This window comes from Saimiri boliviensis, chromosome 15, assembly GCF_048565385.1.
Source record: "Saimiri boliviensis isolate mSaiBol1 chromosome 15, mSaiBol1.pri, whole genome shotgun sequence".
NCBI classification, from domain to species: Eukaryota; Metazoa; Chordata; class Mammalia; order Primates; family Cebidae; genus Saimiri; species Saimiri boliviensis.
Window position 1 is genome coordinate 62314504 of NC_133463.1, and position 26526 is coordinate 62341029.

Here is a 26526-nt window from a genome sequence, read left to right on the forward strand (position 1 = left end):
AATCTAATGTTCTTTTGAGATGATAAGGCCCACAAATAGATATAACTGTTAATTTAAGCCCTGACTAAACCTACGTTACTTCACAACAAATTGATTTATCTTTTGTCTATGATCTTTATTCCCTCACCAGCTTTCCATTTCTTATTATTTGGGGTGATTTCCATATCTTATATGAAAATAATTTCCATATTATATTTTAAAATACATACAAAGCTCTTTTTCCAACCTTTTGAAACAGGCGAGTCTACAAATAATTCAACTTCTGCTTCTGAAGCAGTGATACATTTATAGCTGACACTGACATTGAAAGACAATCTAGTCCACTCTTCCTCTAAAAGCACCCCAATTTATACCTCTACTTGAAGATTTCTCTGCTCCAGATGCATGTTTCTAATCTGCATGCCTAAAAGAATTACTAGCAAGTTGCCAAATGCACTGAGCTTTATCATACTTTTGCACAATCCTTTTTATGTTTGTACCTAGGAAGCTCAGCAATGCTGGGTAGAAATTATATAGCCAAGCAGATTCATTATCACCAATCTCAAAAGGGTCCACTAACTTACTTAGCGAGGCAACATTTCTATATCAAGTTTGCTCTCCCACTCTTGGTAAAAAACTTTTTCATTTTTCTCTCAGTCTTAAAACTTTCTCTCCCATCCATTCTCATCTCCTTATACACACATTTTCATTTGATTGCCTTGCTAGATGCAGGATTACTGAAGTAAAAATATTAAACATGAGCTTTCTCACCTTCCCACCACAAAATATTGTAAGCCTAGCAGCATCTCTTCTCCACTTCTCTATCTTCCATTCTGTTAGAGTGAAAATAATTCCCCGCTACCTGTCCTTAGAATCCTATTTATTTTCTCCTACAAAATTATGTTTATTTACTTTTGCCCTCTCTTTCCAATACCACCAATGCATTTCTCTATATAGAATTATTTGTACCAACCAATAAACATGCTTTGATCTCTTGAATCTCCAAGAAGAAAGTCTCTCTTGATTTCCTAGTGACTGCACAACTGCCCCATTATGTCCCTGGTTTATATAACTTGATGTACACAAGCTGTAAACTATTTGAACTGTCTTAATTCACTCTTCAGCATATTTAAGTAGGTTTTCAACCTCTGTCATTTCACTGAAATCACTCTTGTCAACAACCTTCATGTTGTCAAATTCAAAAGACAGTCCTCTAGTTTTTTAATACTCCCTGTTTGCCCTTTAAAAGACTTCTTGTTTTGCTTCAGTTACCTTTTTAGGTATTCTGTTTCTCTGGGCCCTCATGAGCAGGATTTGGTAGCTCTTTGTATTCTATCAGTTTATCAAATAGATGAGACAACATCACAAGTTCTCCTGTCTTTCTATATATTTTAAGTGATGTAATCTCTATATAATTCTTTAAAGAAAATAATGTTTCTTTAACATTTTTATAATATGTATATGTGTATGGTTCCCTGATATCTTTGCACTTCAGTTATGTTCAACTAATCACTTAACATATCTGTCTAGAAATCTCTAAATCATCTAAAATATACAACTTCAAAACTGAACTCTCAATTTTTCCTCCAGAAATCTCTGTATGTTCACACTTTAATTAAACATTATAATTTACTTCATCCTCATGTTGTTCAAATCCTGAAAATTAAGTTTCATCCTAATTCTTTCATTTTTCTTACTCTCCACATCAACTTTTCATTGGATATTAAAGCTTCTTCAAAAGACAACTTGAATCTGTCTCATTCCCTGCCAACACCATAGTCCAAATCTATACTGTCTTTCACCCAGACTACTGAAGTATACTAACTAAAAGTTAGGTTTTCTTCAATATCTTACCTAAAATAGAAAGCATAATCTAACAAGCAATGGGTAAAGGATTCCCTATTTAATACATGGTGTTGGGAAAACTGGCTAGCCATGTACAGAAAGCAGAAACTGGACCTCTTCCTGACACCTTATACTAAAATTAACTCCAGATGGATTAAAGACTTAAACATAAAACCTAACACCATAAAAACACTAGAAGAAAACCTAGGCAAAACCATTCAGGACGTAGGCATAGGCACGGACTTCATGACCAAAACACCACAAGCATTGGTAACAAAAGCCAAAATAGACAAATGGGATCTAATTAAACTCCAGAGCTTCTGTACAGCAAAAGAAACAATCATTAGAGTGAATTGGCAACTAACAGAATGGGAAATAAGTTTTGCAATCTACTAATCTGACAAAGGGCTAATATCCAGAATCTACAAAGAACTAAAACAGATTTATAAGACAAAACCAAACAAACACATTCAAAAGTGGGCAAAGGATATGAACAGACACTTTTCAAAAGAAGACATATATGAGGCCAACAAATATATAAAAAAAACGCTAATCATCACTGGTCATTACAGAAATGCAAATCAAAACCACACTGAGATACCGTCTCATGCCAGTTAGAATGGCGATTAATTAAAAAATCTGGAGACAACAGATGCTGGAGAGGATGTGGAGAAATAGGAATGCTTTTACATTGTTGGTGGGAGTGTAAATTAGTTCAGCCATTGTGGAAGACGGTATGGCGATTCCTCATGAATCAAGAAATGGAAATTCCATTTGTGCCAGCAATCCGATTACTAGGTATATACCCAAAGGATTATAAATCATTGTATTGTAAAGACACATGCAGACATATGTTCATTGCAGCACTTTTTACAATAGCAAAGACATGGAACCAACCCAAATGCCCACTGATGATAGACTGGACAAGGAAAATGTGGCACGTATACACCATGGAATACTATGCAGCCATAAAAAATGATGAGTTGTATCCTTTGTAGAGACATGGATGAATCTGGAAACCATCATTCTCAGCAAACTGACACAAGAACAGCAAATCAAATATGGCATGTTCTCACTCATAGGCAGGTGTTGAACGATGAGAACACATGGACACAGGGAGGGAAGAATCACACCCTGGGGTCTTTTGGGGGGCCTAGGAGAGGGCAGCAGGCAGGTGGGGAGGTTGGGGAGTGATAATATGGGGAGAAATGCCAGATATAGGTGATGGGGAGATGGAGGCAACAAACCACATTGCCACGTGTGTACCTATGCAACAATCCTTCGTGATCTGCAATGTACCCCAGAACTTAAAGTACAATAAATATATATATATATTTAAAATTTTATATATATATATATATATATATATATATATATATATATATATATTTAAAAATTTTGGATCAGGTCACTACAATACTTTATAACTTCCCATCACAGGGAGGTAAGCTAAATAAGTACAAATAAGTACAGTAGCCTATGGGTAAATATGGTGAGCCAGAGAGATCCTTCTAGGTGAAGTTGTTAACTGGTTCTCAGCAGATGTTACCCTAAAAGTATGTAGGTTTAAGTTGCCAAATATAATAAGAGAATATAGAAGTGTGTGTATGTGTGTGTGTGTGTGTGCGTGTGTGTGTGTGTGTGTCTGTTTTTGTGTATAATTTTCTGAGTTTTAAATGTTGCTTCCATTTAAAAAAAATACTATGTATTTAAAACAAAACATATCTTCAGTCCATATTAGGCTGAATGTCTGTCGATTTATTTTCTCTACAACAAATATTTGATTTCTCCTTATCTCTTCTACTTCATTCTATGCTTTTCTTCTATTTATGCTCTATAATTGAGTTTCACTGAACTCTATTTTCTGGAACAGGTCATCAAGCACTTTCTTTATGTAAGGCTATTCCTTCCCTGCAAGTGGAAAACATATATTTTTCCTGTATCTATGGGAGTAGGACCTTCTTAAATTATGTGAGTTCCCACCCAGAGACACCTTTATTCTCTGTCATAGAATCTTGTTATTTTCTTCTTTTTTCTGAGTACTTTTCTAAATATGTGATTACATCTGTATGGCTTGAAATCTACTGCACTTGAAGATAATTTAGCTCACAATATTACTATCACATTATATTATTTGTAAGTTGATTCCTAATATATCATTAATCCAATTTGCAAATCATTGGACCAAGTAAATACTAATGTCATCAGTAGTATTCTACATATTATTTTGTAATAGCAGGATATATTAATAGAGTACTTATTTTGTCAAAGCTCTATGATTACTATGAGATATAATTTATTTCATATGATCTTCTCCTCAGTCCAATAAGATATACACTATTATTCTCAATTTTAGAACTGAGGAAACTAACTCTTGCAGAAAACAAGGTAATTTATGTCAGGGAGATAATCTGAATGAAATTTGTTTGACTTAAAGCATAATATAATATAGTGATTAAAATGTCAGGTTTTGGAGTCTGGAAGTCAAGAGTTCAAATCCCACTTCTATCAGATTCTTAGGTAAACAAACCAGTTTTCTCATTTAAAACAGGGATAAAATAGTAAGTGCTTATATAATATTATAAAAATAATTGAGAAAGGAATTACTTAATTGCTTATAACTTTGTAGTCTATAAAATATAATTGTTTGTTATTAAGGCTGAAAGATTTAGTTGATTTTAAAAAATTGGTTTAATAGATCAAAGTCTGACCAGTTCCCAAATATTTTGAATTTCTCTTTGGTGTGTTTCTTCAAATATTATTATCTGTATTAAGTTTTGAGAGTGGTTAACGTTCTGTAAATATTTTAGAAAATTACAATTGTGTTTGTGTGGTAATGGTATTGTTTTCCACTTCAAGTATAGCAAAATTTAACTTTAAGTCATTCTGAAAGAGCCATGTGGGAATTTTTTTATAGGTCTATTTTCTAAGAACTATTTTTTTCTTCACAGGGATATTCTTTAAAATGTCATTTGTGCTTTATATACATAATATAAATAAGTAAAAATGAAAAAATATGTGGTATCTGTAACTATAAACCTTATCATCAAAAATTGAAAAGTGAAATTTACCATGGATACTTCATAAAAATAGGTATTTGTGAGTTTTCACAAGATTATTGGTTAATATTTTGATAGACATTTAGTAATCTTTTATTTGTAAAATATTATAGAGGACTAAGAAAAATTCAAGTTTATTAAAAAGCATTATTTGATAGTTATGTAATTTTTTTTTTTTTTTTTTTTTTTGAGACGGAGTTTCACTCTTGTTAACCAGGCTGGAGTGCAATGGCGCAATCTCGGCTCACCACAACCTCCGCCTCCTGGGTTCAGGCAATTCTCCTGCCTCAGCCTCCTAAGTAGCTGGGATTACAGGCACGTGCCACCATGCCCAGCTAATTTTTTGTATTTTTAGTAGAGACGGGGTTTCACCAAGTTGACCAGGATGGTCTCGATCTCTTGACCTCGTGATCCACCCGCCTCGGCCTCCCAAAGTGCTGGGATTACAGGTTTGAGCCACAGCGCCCGGCCTAGTTATGTAAATTAATGGCTGTCACAGTATACTATATAAATTCTCTAGTTACTACATAAATTCTCTAGTTTGTTGGTAAACTTAATTTCAAGTTAATAAAAGTAATAATAATTTATGTTGGAGATAAAAACTTCTACTCAAGTTATAATTAGAAAATACAAATGTTTATAGAACATTTGCTAGGATGTTTTACAGTCATTACCTCATTTGAAACTCACCATTATATATAGTAAATGTTGACAGAATGTAGTTTGATGCCACCACAGCATCATCTATATATTATTAGCTTTTTTTTTTTTTTTTTTTTTTTTTTTGAGACAGAGTTTTGCTCTTGTTATCCAGGCTGGAGTACAATGGAGTGATCTCGGCTCATCGCAACCCGAGGGTTCAAGTGATTTTCCTGTCTCAGACTCCTGAGTAGCTGGGATTACAGGCATGCACCACTATGCCTGGCTAATTGTGTATTTTTAATAGAGACGGGGTTTCTCCATATTGGTCAGGCTAGTCTCAAACTCCCAGCCTCAGGTGATCTTCTCACCTCATCCTCCCAAAGTGCTGGAATTACAGGTGTGAGCCACTGCACCCTGCCATTATTAGGTATTTTAAACATTTAAATTAAAATAAACATTGACAAGATAAATAGTGAAGTAAATATTTTAAAACTTTACCTAAAATCTGATCCGATTCTCTTCCCATTTTCTGGTTCTCCTGGATCTGGGCATAAGTTGGAAGCTGTTTTAATACCGCCTTCATTTACTGTAACAGCAGGGGAAAAAAAAAGAAACAAAATATATATAATTGGAAAATTGATGATATTAGTTTTTAAATATATATAAAATGCATTCTTGTATATTGTCATTATAATCACTATAATTTAAGCATTTGTTAAAATATAATTTTATAAACCAATACAGAAGGCAAAAGCATTTTATCAACTAATGAGAAAATAAATTTGCTGTTCATATTCAATGACTTGTACTAGTCTGCATATTAATGCACTAATATCTATTACTTTTAGTTTCCATTAAATTGGACAATCTCTGGAAACATATTCTCAGGGTATCAGTAACCAGAGTATTCGCTAATCATTGGCAATAAAGAAGTCAACCACCAGTTACAACAGTGTTATTTGGATACTTGTTGTTTTTGAAGTTGTAATAAAAAATATGACTGTATGAAAACAGTTCCAAGTTGTAACACTTCTTATCTGGTATATTATAAAGCATTTTGGTCTGCCAACATTAAAGTACAATAATGGTGCAGATTACTAGGTATGTCTTTAAATTATTACATAATGTTGTAAACCAAAATAATTGCTTTACCCTCAAGCAATTTCCACGAATATGATTTATTTAGCTTTTGTACACATTTTCAGCATTTTCTTTAGAGCAAAAAGTAAAACACATATTAATTTTTTTAGTGAATGTTACCACATTGAATAACTAAATCCCCAAGTAAGAGTTGTATTATTCCAAAAATTTAGCTGGGCATGGTGGTGCGTGCCTGTAATCCCAGCTACTCAGGAGGCTGAGGCAGGAGAATTGCCTGAACCCAGGAGGCGGAGGTTGCAGTGAGCCGAGATCGCGCCATTGCACTCCAGCCTGGGTAACAAGCGAAACTCCGTCTCAAAAAAAAAAAAAAAAAGTTGTATTATTCAATCAGATAGTACTGAAACGTCTGAGTGATGTGAACTAGAGGATAAATTCTGTTATTTTACTTTATATCAATTTACCTGCCTTTTTTTTTTTTTTTTTTAAGAAAAAATAGTGCCTAAGTAGAGATTCCAGAGAGAAAAAATCTAAACCAGCCAATGCTTATTGTTACACTGTGAACTGAAAACACAGGTAGATCTTTCTTGAAAGAATAAAGGTGACTACTTCTACCTCTAGATATTCTAATGCAGTAAATTTAGGGTAGGACTCTGGCATCAGTTTTTTTGTTTTTATTTTAAAGAGACAGGGTCTTGTTTTGTCAACCATGCTGGAGTGCAGCAGCACAATTATAGCTCACTATAGCTTCGGTCTCCTGGAATCAAGCCATCCTCTTGCCTTTGCCATCCAAGGTTCCAAAGTGTTAGGGTTACAGTTGTGAGCCATTTAAAAAGTATTAATAACTCTCAAGGTAATTATAATAGAAAGTCAAAGCTGAGAACCACTGGACTGCTGAATATAGTCATTAAATTCAAATTGATTCATCAGATAAGAAAATAGCTGTCAGATGACTGCCCAACAATTACGGTTATGGTAAAGTTTTCTTTTCCTAAGTTAAACATAAGATTTTGCATATGTTTCCATAACTCTAAAAAATAATTTTGTAAGTATTACCAATGATATCCTTCTTGCCAACTGTGTTACAGCTCACTATTCAAATCATGGGATATTTATGTTTTTCTTATTCTCTAACTTGATATATAATTTCCCCTTACCTTTCTGGGTTTTTTGGCCACTCTTACTTTGGCTGATTCCACTACAGTGGACAAATTCAAAGGCATTGACTCACAGCTCTCTATATTTGAATTTCCCTTATTCCTTGACAAATGACCTATTTGCTAATGGCTTCTAACCTTTTTGAAGTTCCTTTCTCAATCTTCCAGTGGCCTATTGGATTATCCACCAAAGTTTCCATGGTCACCTAATCTAGCTACTCAAATTCAACCTAATCACTTTGATGCTTCTGTGATTCCATTTTCATCCACCTCCAATCCATCTTGAATATCAGAGGAAGACTAAACTTTCTAAAACACAGTTTTTATGACTGCTCAAATCTCCAATTATTCTAGATTTTCTGCTGTATCAAATTTATTTCTCACTAGTCACCCAACATGCATCCATCAACCAAGTCCCATTGTCTGTTCACTGTTCTACAATTTTCTAAACATACTCACTCCACACATTTGTGTTTTCTCCTTGTCTCCATATTTTCCTTTCCTTCCCCCTTAGCTATCAAAATCCTATCTAATATTCAAGACTTGGCTTAAGTCCCATGTCTTCCAAAAGATAATCACTCATTTTTCCATGTTATATTGATTAATCTTTTTAAATAACTTGGAGTAATTCATTTGGACAATTTTGTATTTAATATTTTCTTAATATATTATAAATTAGTAGTTTCATATACCTTTAGTTATCTGTACAGATTATGTACTTCATTAAGATAGAGGAAAAACATAATTATTTAATACACCTATTTAATATCTTTTCAATAAATATGCCCTAATTGTTTGATTGACAATATCACCTTACATTCGTTGTCAAAGAACTGAGCATAGAAAATGCTCATTTCATAAGAAATGAAAAATAACCTCTTTCCAATATTTAAAAAGCTTTTGAAAATATTGTAGTATATGTTTACTAATATATAACTTTTTAAATGGGGGAGTGGGAAAGAGGAAAAGAGATAGCATGACTGAAGACTACCTACATTTTTGTATTATGATATGTAACACAGATTATAGGATTATAGATTATATTGTCTGTAACACAAACAGACAAGCAGTTTGTGAATACATTATTTAAAAGTAAAAATATGAAAAATCTCATTTTTCTACATTTCACTATCATTTTGTCTCAAAATAAAATTTTATTAAACATTTTATATGAATTTAAGTAATAGTTAACACTTATATAACTATGGGTCAAGAACTATTCTATATACTTTATGTGTGTTACCCCATTTAGCTCTCACAACCATCTTAGGAGTAGCTACTATTATTTTATACCTCCTACAGGTGAGAAAACTGAGTCATGGAGAGGTTAACAAATGTGTCCAAAGTCATATTGCTAGTTAACGAGACTCTATATTTAAACTCAGGCAGTCTGATGTGAGAAATTCTACTATTAACCCTGAACTCTCTAGCTGCTCAGAAAGCTCAGCAAGACAGAAACTATGTCATTAATAACAATTCAAAACACTTTTCCAAACATTTTACCTTAAAATGCAGAACATGTATATAATTTCACCACTTTCACCTAATTAATAACAATTCTTATTAATTGTCAATATTTCTGTCTGCTTGAAAGTGTCATTTAAACCACGATTTCAAGACATCTGCAAGAGGAAATACTTTCCAATTTAAAATGTAAGAATAATGAAAAAGCTTCTGCATGGTATGTGTATTTCATGTTCTCTAATTGTAAATATTTAACATTTTTTAAATTAGAAAAAATGTATAATATTTCATCTCTTTTGATATTTATATATTTCATAATTGCCCATAGCTAAGTGATGCCAAGACAATTAAACGAAGTTAGTATTAATTCAATCAACTGCTTTCATTACATACTGCCATTGATGTAATTGGACAGATTTATAACTTCTACTTCTTTTAATTTGCATAGCAACTTGTAGCATTTTAAGAATATGACTGTCTTTAAAGGTTAATTACATGAATAGTATAAGCATGTTTTCTTAAGGCTTCTGATCTTATATAGCACATAATGTACCCTAAATATAAAAATAAGTGGACTCTGACTAAATTTCACCACTTCTAGCTGCTTACATTGTCACTTTTCTCAGATTTTTAAAAATTAGATTTAAATTTTTATTTCAACTTATCAAGTGCTTTGGATTATTTTCTGAACTCAAACATCATTGATATCAACTTTGTGTAGTTGTTTTTTATACTAACACCGTTCATATTCTACAAAGAGTTACCTCTTAACTAATTGAGCTTCCCAATATAATACTGAATCTTTGAGGATTAAAAATATATTTTATTTACACTTTTACCTTCTTAGTCTAGTATGGTGCTGCCATGGAGGAATTGTGGAATGAGCAGATAATATGAATGAATAAAAGTATGGATTTGAAGAATAGGAGAGAAAATACAATCATTTCTGTTAAGCTTACAGTTTCCTTATAATTCCACAATAATATTCTAGAGGAGCCTACTAAAGAAGTTAGAAAGACTACTAGTTCATTAATTTAAACATTTTAAAAATATAAAACCTTTTTACTTTTAAAATTTAAAAAAATCTATATTTTCTTTTCTTAGTGAAATCAGTTTTTGAAAAAGAACAAAGGGTAGGTTGGGGCAATTTAGCATTCAGGTATAAAAGCTGAAAAAAAAATGTGAATTAGCCATTTAAATCAACAAACTCTGCCCATAAACACTATTGGAGCTTCCTGAATCTCTTGTTAATTCATTTCTTATTTAAAATGTAAAGTGCCAATATGAGACCTTTACACACATACTTTGGCAGTGTGGGCATTTGATGTCCTCCATGCTTATACTCACTTCGGGCCATGCCTATAATAGAATTAATCATTGTTTCAAAAAACACGAGATTTAATATTTTTTTATTTGAAAGATGAATGTATAATAAAAACTTACTTTCTTTTTAATTATTTTGTCCTATGTTGAATAAATAATATTAAAGAGATGAAGATCTGAATGTGTACTTGAAACAGATACATAATAATGATACAAATTAAAATAACTCTTTACTCCAAACCACCATGAAAGAATATATTTTTGAAATCAGTTATTAAAATTTTAGAAACAAATTATTGTAAAATGAAATTTAAAATAATGTTGGCTTGCTATTTTATAATGATAGAAAATTTGCAAAAAATATTTTGAAGTTAGAATTACTTTTCTTCAAAAAAAGGAAGAATATTTAAAAATATTTTATAAAAAGTAAATGTAAAATTTATTTTTTAAATATGGAACAAATTATTAACATTTTTGCCTCACATTAATTTTTTGCCTGTTTTAAAGCAAATATTTCTTAAATAAGGTATTTTTATTAATTTTTTTTCCTACATATACAGTCACGTCTAAATTCCCTTTTTGTTCACCTTCATAACCTATGTACAAGAAAAGTGAAAATATGTATTTCCACTAAGACAATATACCATCAGGGATATAAAGTTACATATATCTTACTATGCCTTGATAAGTCCTAGATTTTTTGTACAATAGCCTGAATTTCCCAGAACATTTGGAAGTTTGAACCGTGCAACATGTCAAGTAACATACGTGTAGATAAACTGAGAAGAACATAAACCATTCTAATATGTTGTAATTCTACTTAGAATTCAGAAATCAATATATGGCCAGACAAAATATTAGAAAAAATGTAGTAAACATAATATTTAATTTTGCTAACATTTAACTTTTATTTCATGATGACATGAAGAAATCTGACATGTCAGAGTCATCACATCTGGCAATTTTTTACATTTTTTATTATAGAAAATATGTCTTTCAAAAATGTGTTGAATAATTTACATATAAGTCATATTGTTTGTTTTCCTTATAAACTGACAGTATCAATCTTGAAAATATGTTTTTAGCTCTGAAAATACATGAAGAAATATTAATTATAAAACTAAACTCTTTGAAATTAGCTGTTTAGTGCTTTTTAAACAGGTAACCCAAGCAGATCAATGATTTTCTGGTGATATCTCTTCTGGTTTTGGTTTAGTATTCTCATGTCTAACTAATAAAATGTAAAAATCACATTTGAAAATTATGACACTCTAAAATATCGGATAACATAAGACTCCAAATTTTTTTCTCGATAACTGACATAACTGATCAATTTGTTTCATTTACTGTTTCTATGTACAAGTCAATAAACATACATCTAAAATCCATTTTGATATAGCTATAATAAGTGATTTTTTTAATAGAAATCATTATAAACTTATTTCATAAGGTGATTTGGAACTGAAGAAAAATAAAGTTAACAAATATATTTTTTTGAAGAATAAAAAACAACATATATTAAATTTAAAATGAGTACTCATATATTAGCAATGTTATTTTGGAAATCAGGTATTATGTCATAAATGTCTTGTTTCAAAGTTTCTAATATGCAACAGTATTGCTGGGAATTTCCAGCAATTACTATTATTAATTTTTACTACAAAAATGAATAGCTCTACTAAAAAATTCCATGTTTGTTTATGGTCATTTAAACAATACTCTAAACAATGATTCATAATCTGAGATTATGGGATGAAGGTCAGATGATATATAAAGCCCTGATTTTGTAAGTAAAATTGTTTATTTCAGGTTATTTTGTAAGATTTTCAAAAAGCGAATAGCAATAATTAATCAATCATTTTATAAAATGTTTAATTTCATTAGCTCAAATTAAGAATTTTGTTTGTTCTTAAATAAAAATTGCTATTTTAAAAGTAATCTTTCTTAGAAAAACACTTTTGTTGAAATGGAGATGTAGTCAATCAAGAACTCCTACAATAAACCACCAATTTTAGAAATCTTACTCATTCTTCCCTGAGCTCCTAGAACTACAAAACTTGAGTGTCCTCAACACATATGATAAAAAGAATATTTTTACATTTTGAAATATAAAATAAACTTTATCAAAAACAATCTAAGGCTGGGAGTTTACTATGTTAATCTGTTAACTCAATACATATTTAAATATAATATAATACTGAATAATCATCATGCATGTTATACAGATATTAATGCAGTTAATTTGGTAAATACATGAATATTTTGGTAAAACACATACAAACAACACAGACACCACAAACTTCACTCTTGCACTAGAGAAAGTAACAAAAAAGAAGTACACTCACAGATAGAAAACTTGTTGCTGTTGTCTTTCCCTGGAAACAATTTAAATCCTCTAGATTTAAAATCTATGGCCTTTTTCACTAGTTAAGAAAACAAACAAAAACATGTATCAGGAAATACAATTTTAAAATGAAATTCAAGTTAAGAAATTTTGTTAGCATGGAATTATGCAAGATAAAGAAACCACTTTCTTAAGTCTGATACGGTACCCAGAAGAATTTTTTTAAAGCAATATAATCACTTAGTAGTAAAATACTAAGCAGTGTAGAAAGATTTTAAATATTCTACAGGGAAAATCCTGCATATACATATTTTTAACTGTATTTTTTAACTGTTCAAATTTTTATATAAAAGTGAAACCTCAGCACTTTATCATAAACCACTTGAATTCATCAAATTTTATGGAATAAATAAACTAGCAAAGTAAAAATGCTGGAGTATTAGAGTAGTGGGAAGAAACTAATAGGTTTGTTTCTTAAAATAAATTTCCTAAATTTAGGCTATTTGAAATGTTAGGACACATTAAACAAAATGGCTTAATTAGAAAAATTTTAAATGTATTTTAGTATTTCTATCAACAATCATTTCCATTCATTATTATTGCTTTTGATACTATGATTGATGTTAGTCCATACTGCACACAATATACTAAATTACAGCTATTTGGAGCCCATCTAAAATATGTTATTGCCATTCTTAGATATTTAATTATGCACTAAATTAAAATAGATATAACTGGATAGTCTAAGAAAAAAATAAATACAGAGAAATTCAATGAAGTAGATAAGGAATTATTTTTTTAAACCGGAGATATGTTAAAAATATTTCCATAATTCAAATTTTAAAAAAGTATTATTTTATTTTAAGCATGCATTATTTGATTAAATACAGTTGCTATGGATTTTTAAAATGTGGTGATAGTTCAGAAAACATTATATTTATGTTTTTAACAACATCAAGTACATTGAAGAAATGTTTATTTAATTAAAACTCCACTAATTAAAAAATGTTATGGATCCCGTCCTAATGAGATATTTAAATATCATTTATTTTATTTTTAATAAGTTTTATGGATACATAGTAGTTATACCTATTTAGAGGGTATATAGGATATTTTAATATAAGCATACAATGTGTAATGATCAAATCTGAGTAACTGGTATATCCAACACTGTAAATATCTATTATTTGTGTTGAAAGCATTCCAAATCTTCTGTTCTAGCTATTTTGAAATATAAGGTACTGTTAAATATAGTTGCTCTGTCGTGTTATCAAATGCTAGAACTTGTGTCTTCTCACCCTTCCATCTTACTATATTTTTGTCTCCATTGACCAATCTCTCCTCATCACCCTTCCCCACTTCAATTATTTTCTTTTAAAAAACAAAGCATAAACAAGAAAACAGGAAAGATAATTAACTTGCTCAGTTACAGTGTGGAACTCTTTACATATTACTTTTTATCAAGTTTATAGTGGAGGATGGCAGCCTTAAATGTTTTGCAACTGGTTTCTTTTCATGCTATAAATTTAAAAGAAGAGAAACTGATTTTTGTTAGATGGTTTAGAATTACCACTTCACTATTTCTGAACATCATCTATGCAATTAGTTCAAATTATGGATGTTTATTGGTCTATGAAACATTTTAAGGTTGAGTTTTTTCTTGTTAATGTCTTCAAATGTAGAATGGTAGAGAAAGGACCTAATAGTTTATGTGAATATATAGTTTTGAACTGTCTATACACAAAGCATATATTTTTAAAAAGAGGAATAATATCATTGGAGCAGGGTTTAAAAGGCTAATTCTTAGTAAGTACTAGTTGTTGGATTTTGGACAAGAATCTGCCTTTTTACCTGTTTTGTTCTCTCAAAGTAAGCAGCTAGGACTAAATGTCCTCTTTCTTAATAGTTGCAAGATTCTTTAACTGTGGATCCTTATTTATGGTGAAAAAATAACAACATCCCTCCCAAGTGATGCTTTTTGTTTTGATTCTCTTCTACCTCTGGCCCAACCGCCATGGTAACCTAAAGTTAATTTTTCTTAAATGTTCAGTAGTTCTAAATTTAGTCTTGTCACATGTGAATTTTCTGATGTCTCAAAATATTTGACAAAATTTGCATTTTGTATTTTCTGGCATTATTCTAGATTTTTCCATTGGAAACATAAATTATAAGTAGGAATCTACCTCTACTTTTCTCTGCATTATAGGATTTGACTTTATAAATATAACAAATAAGTCTGAAGATTTCATGGTGATTTTAACACAAGTCTGGATTTCAAAAAGAATAAAGAAAACTAAATGAAAAGATTATCCGGCCAAAGGAGAAAATTAAGAAGAATAAAATTCTTCAGATCAAAGAATTCAATGTTGTAAATAACAAGTTGTTAATATTGGGGGGGCAATGGTGGTGTGTGTAGAAGAAGAGAGATTAACATGCCTACTTATAAGTATCTCGATTTAATTATTTGGTTGTATAGGATTTTTCCTGTTTCTAAAAGCACCTTAAGTTTCTCTTTCATAAGTATCTATATGCCAAATTATTTTGAATAATGATACATCTATATTTAAAAAAATAAAAACAGTAGTATTGTAATACAGATGCAGAAGGTGAAAGTTCAGGAAAATAACCACTTTTGGACATGACAAAGTGTGAATGAATAATATAAAATTTAAATTCACAAAAACTTTAAAATATGTTAAACAGAAAACAAATTCTTTAGCTGTCTATATTTTTAATAGAAAGAATAATGTATATCTCCTAATAAATAAAAGGATAAATATTGCAAGTATTAATTACAAGACTATTCTAAATCATGTATCAGGTATTTAATATTACAATATATGCCATAAAAATATAGATTTCACTATGTATAAAAGATACATGGAATAAATATTGACTTGTCATCAAGTAATGAGTGCTTCTAATGACCACATTTAATTTAGCAAATTAACCTGACTTTTTAAACTGATGCATTTCAGTAATATGCAAGTAAAATTTATTATAAAGTGAATGTTAAAATAAATCATGGTATTTTATACAGGTTAAGGAAAATGTTTAGACAGTGTGTCATGTGTGGCAATTCACTTCACTGTGTGGTAAGCTCCTCAAAGGTAGAAAAAATATTTTGCTCATGTCATATTTTTGGTTTTGGTTTATTTATTTATTTATTTATTTATTTATTTATTTATTTTTTTATTTTTTTCAGACAGACTCTCATTCTGTCACCCAGGCTAGAGTGCAGTGGTGCAATTTTGGCTCACTGCAACTTCGGCCTCCCAGGTTCTAGTGATTATCCTGCCTCAGCTTCCCTAGTAGCTGGGTTTACAGGTGCGTAACACTACACACAGCTGATTTTTGTAATTTAGTAGAGACAGGGTTTCACCACATTGGCAAGGCTGGTCTGGAACTCCTGACCTCAAGTGATCCACTCACCTTGGCCTGTCATGTACATGCCATATTTGTATGAGTGTATGAATGAATATATACAATATTGGCAATTCTGAGTCTTTTAACTAAAGGTATTTTGTTGGGAGAATTTCCTTTATTGATCATGAACTAAAATGGGAGTAAGTGATTTTTTATACCAGTTAGAATGGTGATCATTAAAAAAAATCTGGAGACAACAGATGTTGGAGAGGATGTGGAGAAATAGGAACACTTTTACCCTGTTGCTGGGAGTGTTAATTAGTGCAACCATTGTGGAATACAGTGTGGTGATTCCTCAAGGATCTAGAACTAGAAATAACATTTGACCCAGCAATCCCATTACTAGGTATATACCCAAAGAATTATAAATCATTTTATTATAAAGACACATGCACACATATGCTCATTCACACACTGTTTACAATAGCAAAGACTTGGAACCAACCCAAATGCCCATCAATGATAGACTGGATAAAGATAATGCGGCACAGAAACATGATGTAATACTATGAGGCCATAAAAAAATGAGTTCATGTCCTTTGCAGGGACATGGATGAATCTGGAAACCATCATTCTCATCAAACTGACACAAGAACAGAGAACCAAGCACTGCATGTTCTCACTCATAAGTGGGTGTTGAACAATGAGAACACATGGACACAAGGAGAAGAACATCACACACTGGAGTCTGTTTGGGGGGTGTGAGTCTAGGGGAGCCATAGCAGCAGGTGGGGATGTTTGGGAGGGATAACATTTGGAGAAATACCTAATGTAGTTGACGGGGGTATGGAGTCAGCAAATCACCATGGCCTGTGTATACCTATGTAACAATTGTGCAAGATCTGCACAGGTACCCCAGAACTTAAAAATTAATTTAAAAAAAAAGAATGCTCAAAATGAAGCATTTTCATTTATAAACCTCTAGATGAAAAACAGAAAAACTATATATACTCTAATAATATTAGAAAGCATTAAATGCAGGGTTCATAGGCATATGCACAATGATTCACTTCCTTTATTTTCTTTTGTCTTTCATATGCTTAATAATTTTTAATCATTTTAAAAGTTTTCATTACATTTTTGGTTTGAATATTTGTTTAATAGAAATACTTTATAATACGAGAATGGTCTGACAGGGAAGAGCATTAGGCCAGCAATCAAATACCTCTTTATTTACTTGTAAGTTCTGGACAATAGGAAAACCACTGTATTTTGTAACCTACATCAGAGTACTTTTAAGCCATGTAGCGAATTATCATTGTCTCATCTTCCAGGTTGTCTTTAGTCTCAAGATCAATATAAATTTGAAATCCTTTTTAAAAAATTACAAAAAGAAAATGATATTGATTGACTCTTACTTAAACCTCATCTTATTTTCATGTTAATCAGCAGAATTCATTATTTAAAATAATTTAAATTAAAATGCCTACTATAAAAATTAACCACATATTCATGCATATAAGTTATAGCTTGATTTTTTTTTCTTGTATCAACTATTTTGGTTTAACAGGTATTTGTCTTTATGTTTTATGTCACAAAAACTTTTTAAGTATAACTTGAGAACATGTAGTATTGCTGGGATAAAATAGATTGGGAAGTAGATTTAGTGTTGGTACTGGTTGTTAATGTTAGGAAATCGATCATATTAAATAGGTATAGTAGAAAGGCTTTAAGTTATCAGTCAGAGGTTTGAAAAAGATGGCCTTTAATGGGTCGTTTTATCACTGAGCTTCTGTAACTTAAAGTCACAAAACATTTCCTGGCTTGAAGTTCCCCTAAAAATTGAGTCTTTCACCAAATAATTTCAAAAGTTATCTATCTGAAAGACCTTATTCTATTTCCTTGCTATGCATATATAGTGAAAATATGTAATATGCAGAACATTTAACTTTGAAAAAGAAGAAACAGACATGTTTAGTGTTAGTTGGCAAAATATTGTTTTCATTTGAAATAAGTTTCTTTCATGTATGCATAGCGCTCTCATTGAAGACAGTGATATTAGTTATTAAATCCTTTCAGAACATTCTGAAGCCCTCTTATTTTCCCACTTATATTCAAATACAATAATGAAGGTAGAATGAATGGAATACTCTAATTTTGTATTTATTTTATTCTTCCAAGTTTGTAGTATTTATTTTGACAATAAAGTATCTTGGAAGTATCAGTATCTGTATTATAAATTTATAATTCAACCACATCATGGTAATATATTTAAAAAGGAAAAGATTTCTTAAGAACAAGTAAGTCACTAGTATCTTGTTTATGTTTTTGTTTCTGCTTCATTTTAACCTGTCTTTTCAAAAGTACAATAATGTCTTTCTCTTCCGCTTCTGTACTGTATTTTTTGATACAATACCTGGATGTGTGTTTCCTACTTTTTATTTTCAATTTATTCATGATAATCTTATCTTTCACTTTATAGTAAACTAATAAACTATACTGCTAATGAAATTAATTGTATTTTAATTTTTTGAATATTGAAAATAACTAACATGTCTTTGTATGTGTATTTGATTTTGAGAAAATGGCACATCTCACTATTGACAGAAGATTTATTTACATGAGTACTAAGACTAATCAGTCACTGACTAAAGGTTAAAGTAATATTAAAACACAGTGTGTTATTTCTAGCATTTTGCTCACTGGATTAGGAGTTGGCAAATCTATGTTCTGATTCTATAAGACACGGGACATGTTGATTAACTTTTCTATATAGTTCTAAGAGATGTAATTCTTAACTATTTAGGAGTAGAATTTAGGCCAAAGAAAAGAAAGACTAATGTAATCAGAATTATCAGTTCTATTTGGAAGATTAAAATGTGTATAGAAGTTATAAAATTATTTAACTGTATAAAGATGACTTTTTTTGTTGGTTTAAAAGTGAATGGTGGTTTTACGTTACAGGTCAACAAATACAAAAATTTAACTTTGTTTTTCTCCTTCCTGTACTGGCTGAACAAAACACTTTCCAGAACATACTTATCATGGAGACTGCTACTGATTACTTCTTGCATGTAATCCTTAGACAAAGAAAGATGGAGAAATTATACTGCTGCTAGATTTAAAACTAAACAACATTCCTGCAGTATCTCCTTTAACATCTTTCATATAAGGTTTACTACTCTATTAATACTATAAACTTCTGAGAAAATAATATTTGTTTTATAAATGTTTCTGTAGCACAATTTTTTTAAAACCTGATTAGAGGTATCCTGCAATTAGATCATGTTTCTGGGTTATATAGGAAGAAGGTGTAATAGAAAACTCAGTGACATAATATTAAGTAGCTCTTGAATCTATGTGAAAAATATTTTATTTCAAAATATGTTTAAAATAAAGGAAGATAAACTTTGTATAAAGAAAAACAATGGCCATAATTTTATGAAAAAGGTAGTAGTACAACTAAGTACCAAAAAAAAAGCACACACAAAAAATAAGAATTTTAAAAAGTTCTTAAGGCACAAAAAAATTCATTGGTAAATATAAACATACTAGGGATACACAAGATTTAAAATATTTTTTAAATTCAAAAATAATGAAATTGAACTAGATAAATTTAAGAAATATTATTGATTTTTATAATTATTTAAAATTATAATGTACTCTCCATTAAAAAAATCATTAGAGATAAATAATATGGTTCAGAAAATCCAACAAATTTTTCCAAATCTTAAACTCTTAATTATGCCACAATGCTCATTTGTAGCTAGCACTTATTCTTGCATATAGGAGGTGTAAATATAAAATATATGTGATGTTCAATTTTTATGTGAAAAAAACATACAATCATATATTTTACTATTGTGCTTAAATTACATAATAAATTATAGAAATAAAGAAGTAGCAAGAATCTTTAAATGTTAGTTAGCTGTACTATTATTTCCCATTTATGATATTAAGGTCTAGTCAGTCTCAGAAGTCATTTCGATTCATGATGCAATTACCAAAAATCCGTCAACTGTTTTGTATTATGTCTTTTTCACTACGTAGGTATGATACACAAAGTAAATTATCTAAATTCCCTGAATTTCTAAATTAAATTTTACTTTTCTATTCAAAGTTAGAAACCTCTCCAAATCGTTGATCAAAATGTCATATTTGGTAAAAATGTACACAACCATATAAATAAAATCATATAGATTATATAAATAATTATTTAATGCATTTCAAGATTCTCCACTAACAAGCCCATTTTCCATTTTCTAAAGGAAGATCCTGAAGTTTCCGTGTCTCAATGTTGAAATGAGGTTGACTTAGTCTCTAAATCTGTGGCATCGTATTTTTCAATTATTTTAGACTAAGAAATAAGTGTAAATTTTTCAAATGGAAAACTGAACAGAGTGGTGAGTATGGAAAGGAGACATTCTGTTTTAATAAAATCAATTTGTTAATATTCATAGGCATTAAAGATTGAATGAAGTTATTAATTTTTATTTGGGAGACCATGAACAACCTACACAACTGGCTGAAAAATCACGTAACCAATCATTGCATAAAGACTCTAAAATGTGTACATGGGCTTTCTTTCTTCCTAGAAATGGAACAAATTCAGGAAACCATAACACGAAGATAACATCAGATGCATCCGCAATGCTTGGCGTAAAAGGTCTTACAGTTATGGTATGCTATAAAATGTCAGGATTATATGAAAAATGTGGAATTTTTATATTCTCTTTAGGGATTCTTATAACTGGTATAATAAAAGTCACCATATGGGAAGAGTTACCATTGGTATAGTTCAAAGATACTTTTAACACTTTAAAACTGTCTGCTTTTAATTTGTTTTTAATCTTTATTTTCTGACAGCTTTAAATTAACTAACTTTTTAAATTGTTTCTGGTTGCACAGTTAATATTAATATTCACTCAATGTATGTACTTTCTCGAGACATTTTTTGTTTTGATATATTATGTTCTCTAGAACAAAAGTGATTTTGTTTTATTTTGTTTCTATTTTCATTTCAAAAATTAATTTTATCACAGATAATGATTACAAACTGTTACATGAAAGATAACATTACTATTTTCTTACTCAAGATAAAATATAATTACATTAAATATTTATTTTGCACTTAACATAAGAAATCACTTATGTTTACTATAATGCCTTCTAAAATGAGATTAATTAGGAAAGAAACAACTGTATGAAAAATAGTAGCCAACGTTAATGACTTTCTTCAGACCATGGACAGTGGCATATATTCTTTCACTACAAATTTCATTTGTGCACTGAATGATTTTATAAATTTACAAAAAAAATTACAGGAAAAAATAGAAGAAAATGAATTGCTTTAATAAATAATAACAGTCCACCATTCCTGTGATTTCAGGTTATTATATTTCACTAAAGTTCACTAGAAATATTCATATCAGTGCCTAGATTCTGTTTAAAACAAACATAAATGAGTTTTGATAGTTGTATTTAATGCAGTGTTTTACTGCTAATTTCATGGCTATTCAAAATGCCAACACACTCATCATAAACATCTATGTTTTATATTTGCTTTTCCAAGTCCATTCTCCTATTCTCCTCCTTGTTCTCTGCCCAGAAGTTTGATCTGAATGGCTAAGGGCATTGGTCTTTTCATGACAGGCTGCAATAGACGACTTTATCCAACATCTCACTGCTTTTATCCCAACTAGTTGGGAATCATAACAGCACAGTTGCCGCTACCATAGATTACAGCATGGTTCTTCGTGGTTTCTTTACATTCATTCATTTGGAAATAGTCCCTTTTTAAGTAAAAATTCCTCAAATTAGGCAATGTTTCATTGTTTCTAAATGCACTGTAATGAATATATCACTGATATATGGAAATTATTAGAGATTTATTTGAAATCTACATCTCAGATATTGTATTCAACAAAATCTCTTAATTTGTCTATGACCACCATTGTACTTCAAAGGATAATATCTAGATAGAATTATTGTTGGCGCTCATCATCCTACCACTGGTTGCTCACTTCTTTCTTAGAAAATGTTTTGAAAATGTAGACAACACAACTGTGCTGTTTTCTAGCAATTATATCTGTAAGAAACAGAGATTCACAAAGATAGAACAGATAGAAATTTAAATGAGTTGGCTGTATTGAAATTCAAAAGTAATTCAATTAAAAGTAAAACTGGCAAAAACAAATAAGGAGTTAATAGAAATCTGAGATGAGCTGAATGTTATACATTACTTTGGTATAACTTATACATGGAACCAATATGAATAGTGTTAAATCCAACTGTATATACTCATATCCAATATCCATATCAATATTGCATTATATATTTTTTTCCTAAGCAAGTGAGCTACTTAAAAAATTTAAAACTATGCTAATCTTTTTAAAATAAATTTGTTTATATTTATCTTTACAAAAAATACAGTAGATTTTCTGCTTGCACTGGATCCAGAAAGGGGCAGTATCATTTACTGGATGTGTGTCTAAAGCATTAGTTACTCTATGTGTACTGTCTCATTGAAATAACAAAATATACATGCAAAATTATTACCCCTTTTAAAATATGTGAAAATGGAGAAGAGCTAAATTAATTGCCCAAGGTTATCTGTATGTTCATAAAATCTGGTCATCCACTTGACTCTAAAACATAAATACTATCATCTATACCACCTGATTATAGATAACATAATTCCATACACTCAATCCGAGCTCTCGTGTATATCATAGAAAACCATATTGAAATTTGTATATCCTATCCTCATTTATTCATTTTAACATAGAATTTTAAGGAATCAGCAATATTTGACCCTAAATATGTTTACCTTAAAAAAGTGTAAAATTTATTTGCTGGATTTAATATTGAATAAAGATAACAATTTTCTGATAACAGTGCCAAGTATAACCCCATGGCCTGCAGTCTCATAATACTTTATTTTAAAGGTATGAACAGATAAATTTAAAAGTTTTAGCAAAAGCCAACTGCTATATGAAATTCAAATAATCATTTAGTCTTTTTAGTAAAATCGTCTTTGCCTGCATTTCTTTCCAAAGGGAAAGTTCCGAAGAGTTGATGAGATATTCCCCCGCTTAATGTAAGCCTCTTCAATGAAAAATTTCTAACATCTCTAGGCTCTGGATAAAATTAATCTCTAAGATTAATCTAAAATCTATATATTTCTGTTACTTTAATTTCATTTGCTATTATGAGAAAATAGCATTGAAAGAATAATTTAAATAAAGACCAATCATCAACGGTAAAAATCAACAGTCCATGATTCAGAATACAAATGATGTAATTGTGAAAAAAAAAAAAAAAATCCTACACAATGTACCCTAAACCTAAAACCATGCTGTTCTGCCATATATGAAGGTTCTGCTCTTCCTAAAATTGTAAAGATTAATTGTGTGGTTTCACTCCGTGCACAGCAGGGTAGCCATATGCTCTAGAAAACTATATGCAAGGAAAGCAGCTTGCTGCAAAAGTGGGTGAAAATGCCCTGAAATAATTCTGAATAAGATAAAAATGTCTCCACATCGGACCATTTCTTCATACTCCAAAAGGCAGAGGAGTCTGCTTTGGCATCAGCTTTGAGCACAAATAGAAAGTCTAGCCCCTTCAAAATATTTTAACAAAGAAAAAGATTTAAAAGTCACATACGTCAATTCACTGTGACCATCTCATTCACAGGTAAAATAAGCTCTGGTAACCGTTTGGGGAAATCAGCTACACACAAAATGTTTCATCACTGATCTTTAAAGTTAAGCTTTCCCTTTTGATCAATTCAGTGCATATTATTATCTTTCCTTATTTTCTCATTCTACTAAAAATGAGAAATAGTGTGTTAATATAAAAATAAGCTATCAAGATATCTGATGAATGATTACAGGTGAACAAAAGAAAGTGGTTGAAAACCTGAAAAATATATATAGGTTTCCTTAAAGGCCTATTCAAAAAAATTAAGAACATTGACATCAGAAATTCTTAAAATCTTTACATAGGACTAACTCTAAAGCATGGTTTGAAGGGTAGCATTGAATAAAAATGTTAAAATGGTTATTTACAGATTTGCCATTTGTGAATAAAATAAATTTTCATTGTTTAATATTGTCATTCAAGTCCTCAGACATTCTGAGTACTTTTATCTAATACATTTAAAAGAAAGGCATAAACCTGTTAACAAGTAAATTCCAACATTTTATTATTTCTCTTCTTTCTTCTTAAAAAGAACTTATTTGACAAGATGTAAAATAATAAGAAATATTAAAATGTATTTACTGTTATGAATGACATTGTTTTGACAATTTCACAAATGTGATGAAATAATGTAATGAATAGAAAATGAGGACGCTATTCAATAAACATGTATTTAAATGATAAATTGGTACATTTCTGACCATGAATTATTAAATAGCTACCAATATAAACACAGAACACAACTTTCCACTAAATAACATAATTAGAGAAAAATCAAGAGAACAATGAAAAAAATAAAAAGTATGGCAGGATATTGATAAAGCACACAATGATCAATATTTGTATGTAATTCTCCACCAAAAATGTTGACAATCCTCTATTTTACGTATTCACTTGTCCATTATCAAAGTTCTCACATACAAAATAAATAAATATATAAATTTAAGTAATTCTATAAGAATTATACATAATCAGATAATTTTTTAAAAGTTACAAATTCTGCAGTCTATTATTAGTTACGCTTCAAAAATTATATTAAAATGAATATATTAGTCTCATAAATAAAGACCTGGGAATTGAAGCAAACAAATGTAGTTCACCATATATATAAAATAAGAAAACAATGCTTAAAGCTTAACTCCTGAGAATTTTTGATTTGGCAATCAATTTTTGCATACTTTATATTTTCTTTCTCTTTTCTTCATTTTTTTTTCTGTTTTACCTCCATTTATTAGCCTTTCAAAGACTTGAAGCATGATAAGTAAAGAGAAAATAAACCCTGATATTTTTTCTCTTTGTTATTTGATGCACTGAAAAATAACCATTTCAAACTGTAAATTTAGGATAAAATTTAAAATCATGAGCTAAAATTTGACTTAGTATTGATTTTCTTTTTTTTTATTATTATTATACTTCAGGTTCTGGTGTACATGTGCAGATCATGCAGGATTATTGCATAGGTACATACATGGCAAGGTGGTTTGCTGCCTGCATCCCCCCATCACCTATATCTGGTATTTCTCCCCTCATGATTTTCTTATTCATCTATTCCTTTATTGATCTTTCCAGCAAAATCATTATCAATGTCAATAGCTCAGCCATTCTTAAAGATTACCAAAACTAATTATTGTCATTAAGATTGATTGAGAAAATCCATCTGCCTTAAAATATTCCATCCACTCATAAATTTACCACCCTTTGAGTCACTCTTCTGGAATAAAAGTTTAGCTTTTACTATATTATCCAAGATAGTTTGTCAACATTGTGATGATCCTAGATGAGAACAAAATCCCATGAGGAACAGTGTTGGGACTATGTGATAAATGTTGGTATCTCTCCATGATGATCATCCTCATCTAAGTTCTTGGTACTCAATGTATGAGCAAACCTAGAAATCTGTTAGAAATGCAAAATCTGAGATCCAACTCCAATTCCATCTAGTCACAATCTGCATTTGAACAAGACTACTAGATAATTCATGTTCACATGAAGTTTGAAAAGCATAGTATAAGACCTATACTCTTAAGTAACTATCAACTGTTACTTGCACTTCTGTATATCCTACTAATATTTGTCTACTTTCTCCTATTCATTTGAAATTTCTTCTTCAAATACATGCTAAAGTGACTTCTTTTAAAAGTACATTTGATAATACATGTTCCCTGCTAAAGTCTACCAATGGTTTAGATAAATATAAAGCTCATTTTTCCTAAAAGCCAAACGGTGTTTTTCCTACCTACGTTTCCCACCTCATCTACCTTACTTTCCTCCTGGTGCATTGAACGCCAGAATTAATGGGTTTTCCTTTTCTCAAATTAAACACAAGCTCTTTTTAACTAGTGTGTTTTTTTTTCCAGGTGTGCTTTTTCCTCTGACTGTCTCTAAACTTGCAAAGCATGGCTCCAAGAGCATCTGTGTCTTCTTATTGTTAATTAGGTCTCAGTTCAAATTTTAACACCTCAAGGAGGCCTTTCCTTATCATACAGACAAAGGTAGCAATCAAATTACCATACAGCCTGTTTTGATTTTCTGCACAGCCCTTATTACC

At 30.3% G+C, this 26526-nt stretch overlaps 1 protein-coding gene across 8 annotated transcripts in view; it reads right to left on the bottom strand.

The window, feature by feature from the left end:
• Positions 1 to 26526, bottom strand: part of CSMD3 (CUB and Sushi multiple domains 3) — a 1243168-nt gene that overhangs the window by 769040 nt on the left and 447602 nt on the right. For 5 of the 8 annotated variants that reach the window (XM_074387064.1, XM_074387062.1, XM_074387063.1 and 2 more), the window contains 2 exons: positions 12913 to 12990; positions 6024 to 6111 (listed from right to left, as the gene is read on the bottom strand). In XM_074387064.1, the coding sequence (XP_074243165.1) occupies positions 6024 to 6111; positions 12913 to 12990 (166 nt within the window). The remainder of the gene's footprint in view (positions 1 to 6023; positions 6112 to 12912; positions 12991 to 26526) is intronic. The other 3 variants (XM_039464529.2, XM_074387065.1, XM_074387060.1) reach the window with 1 other exon arrangement.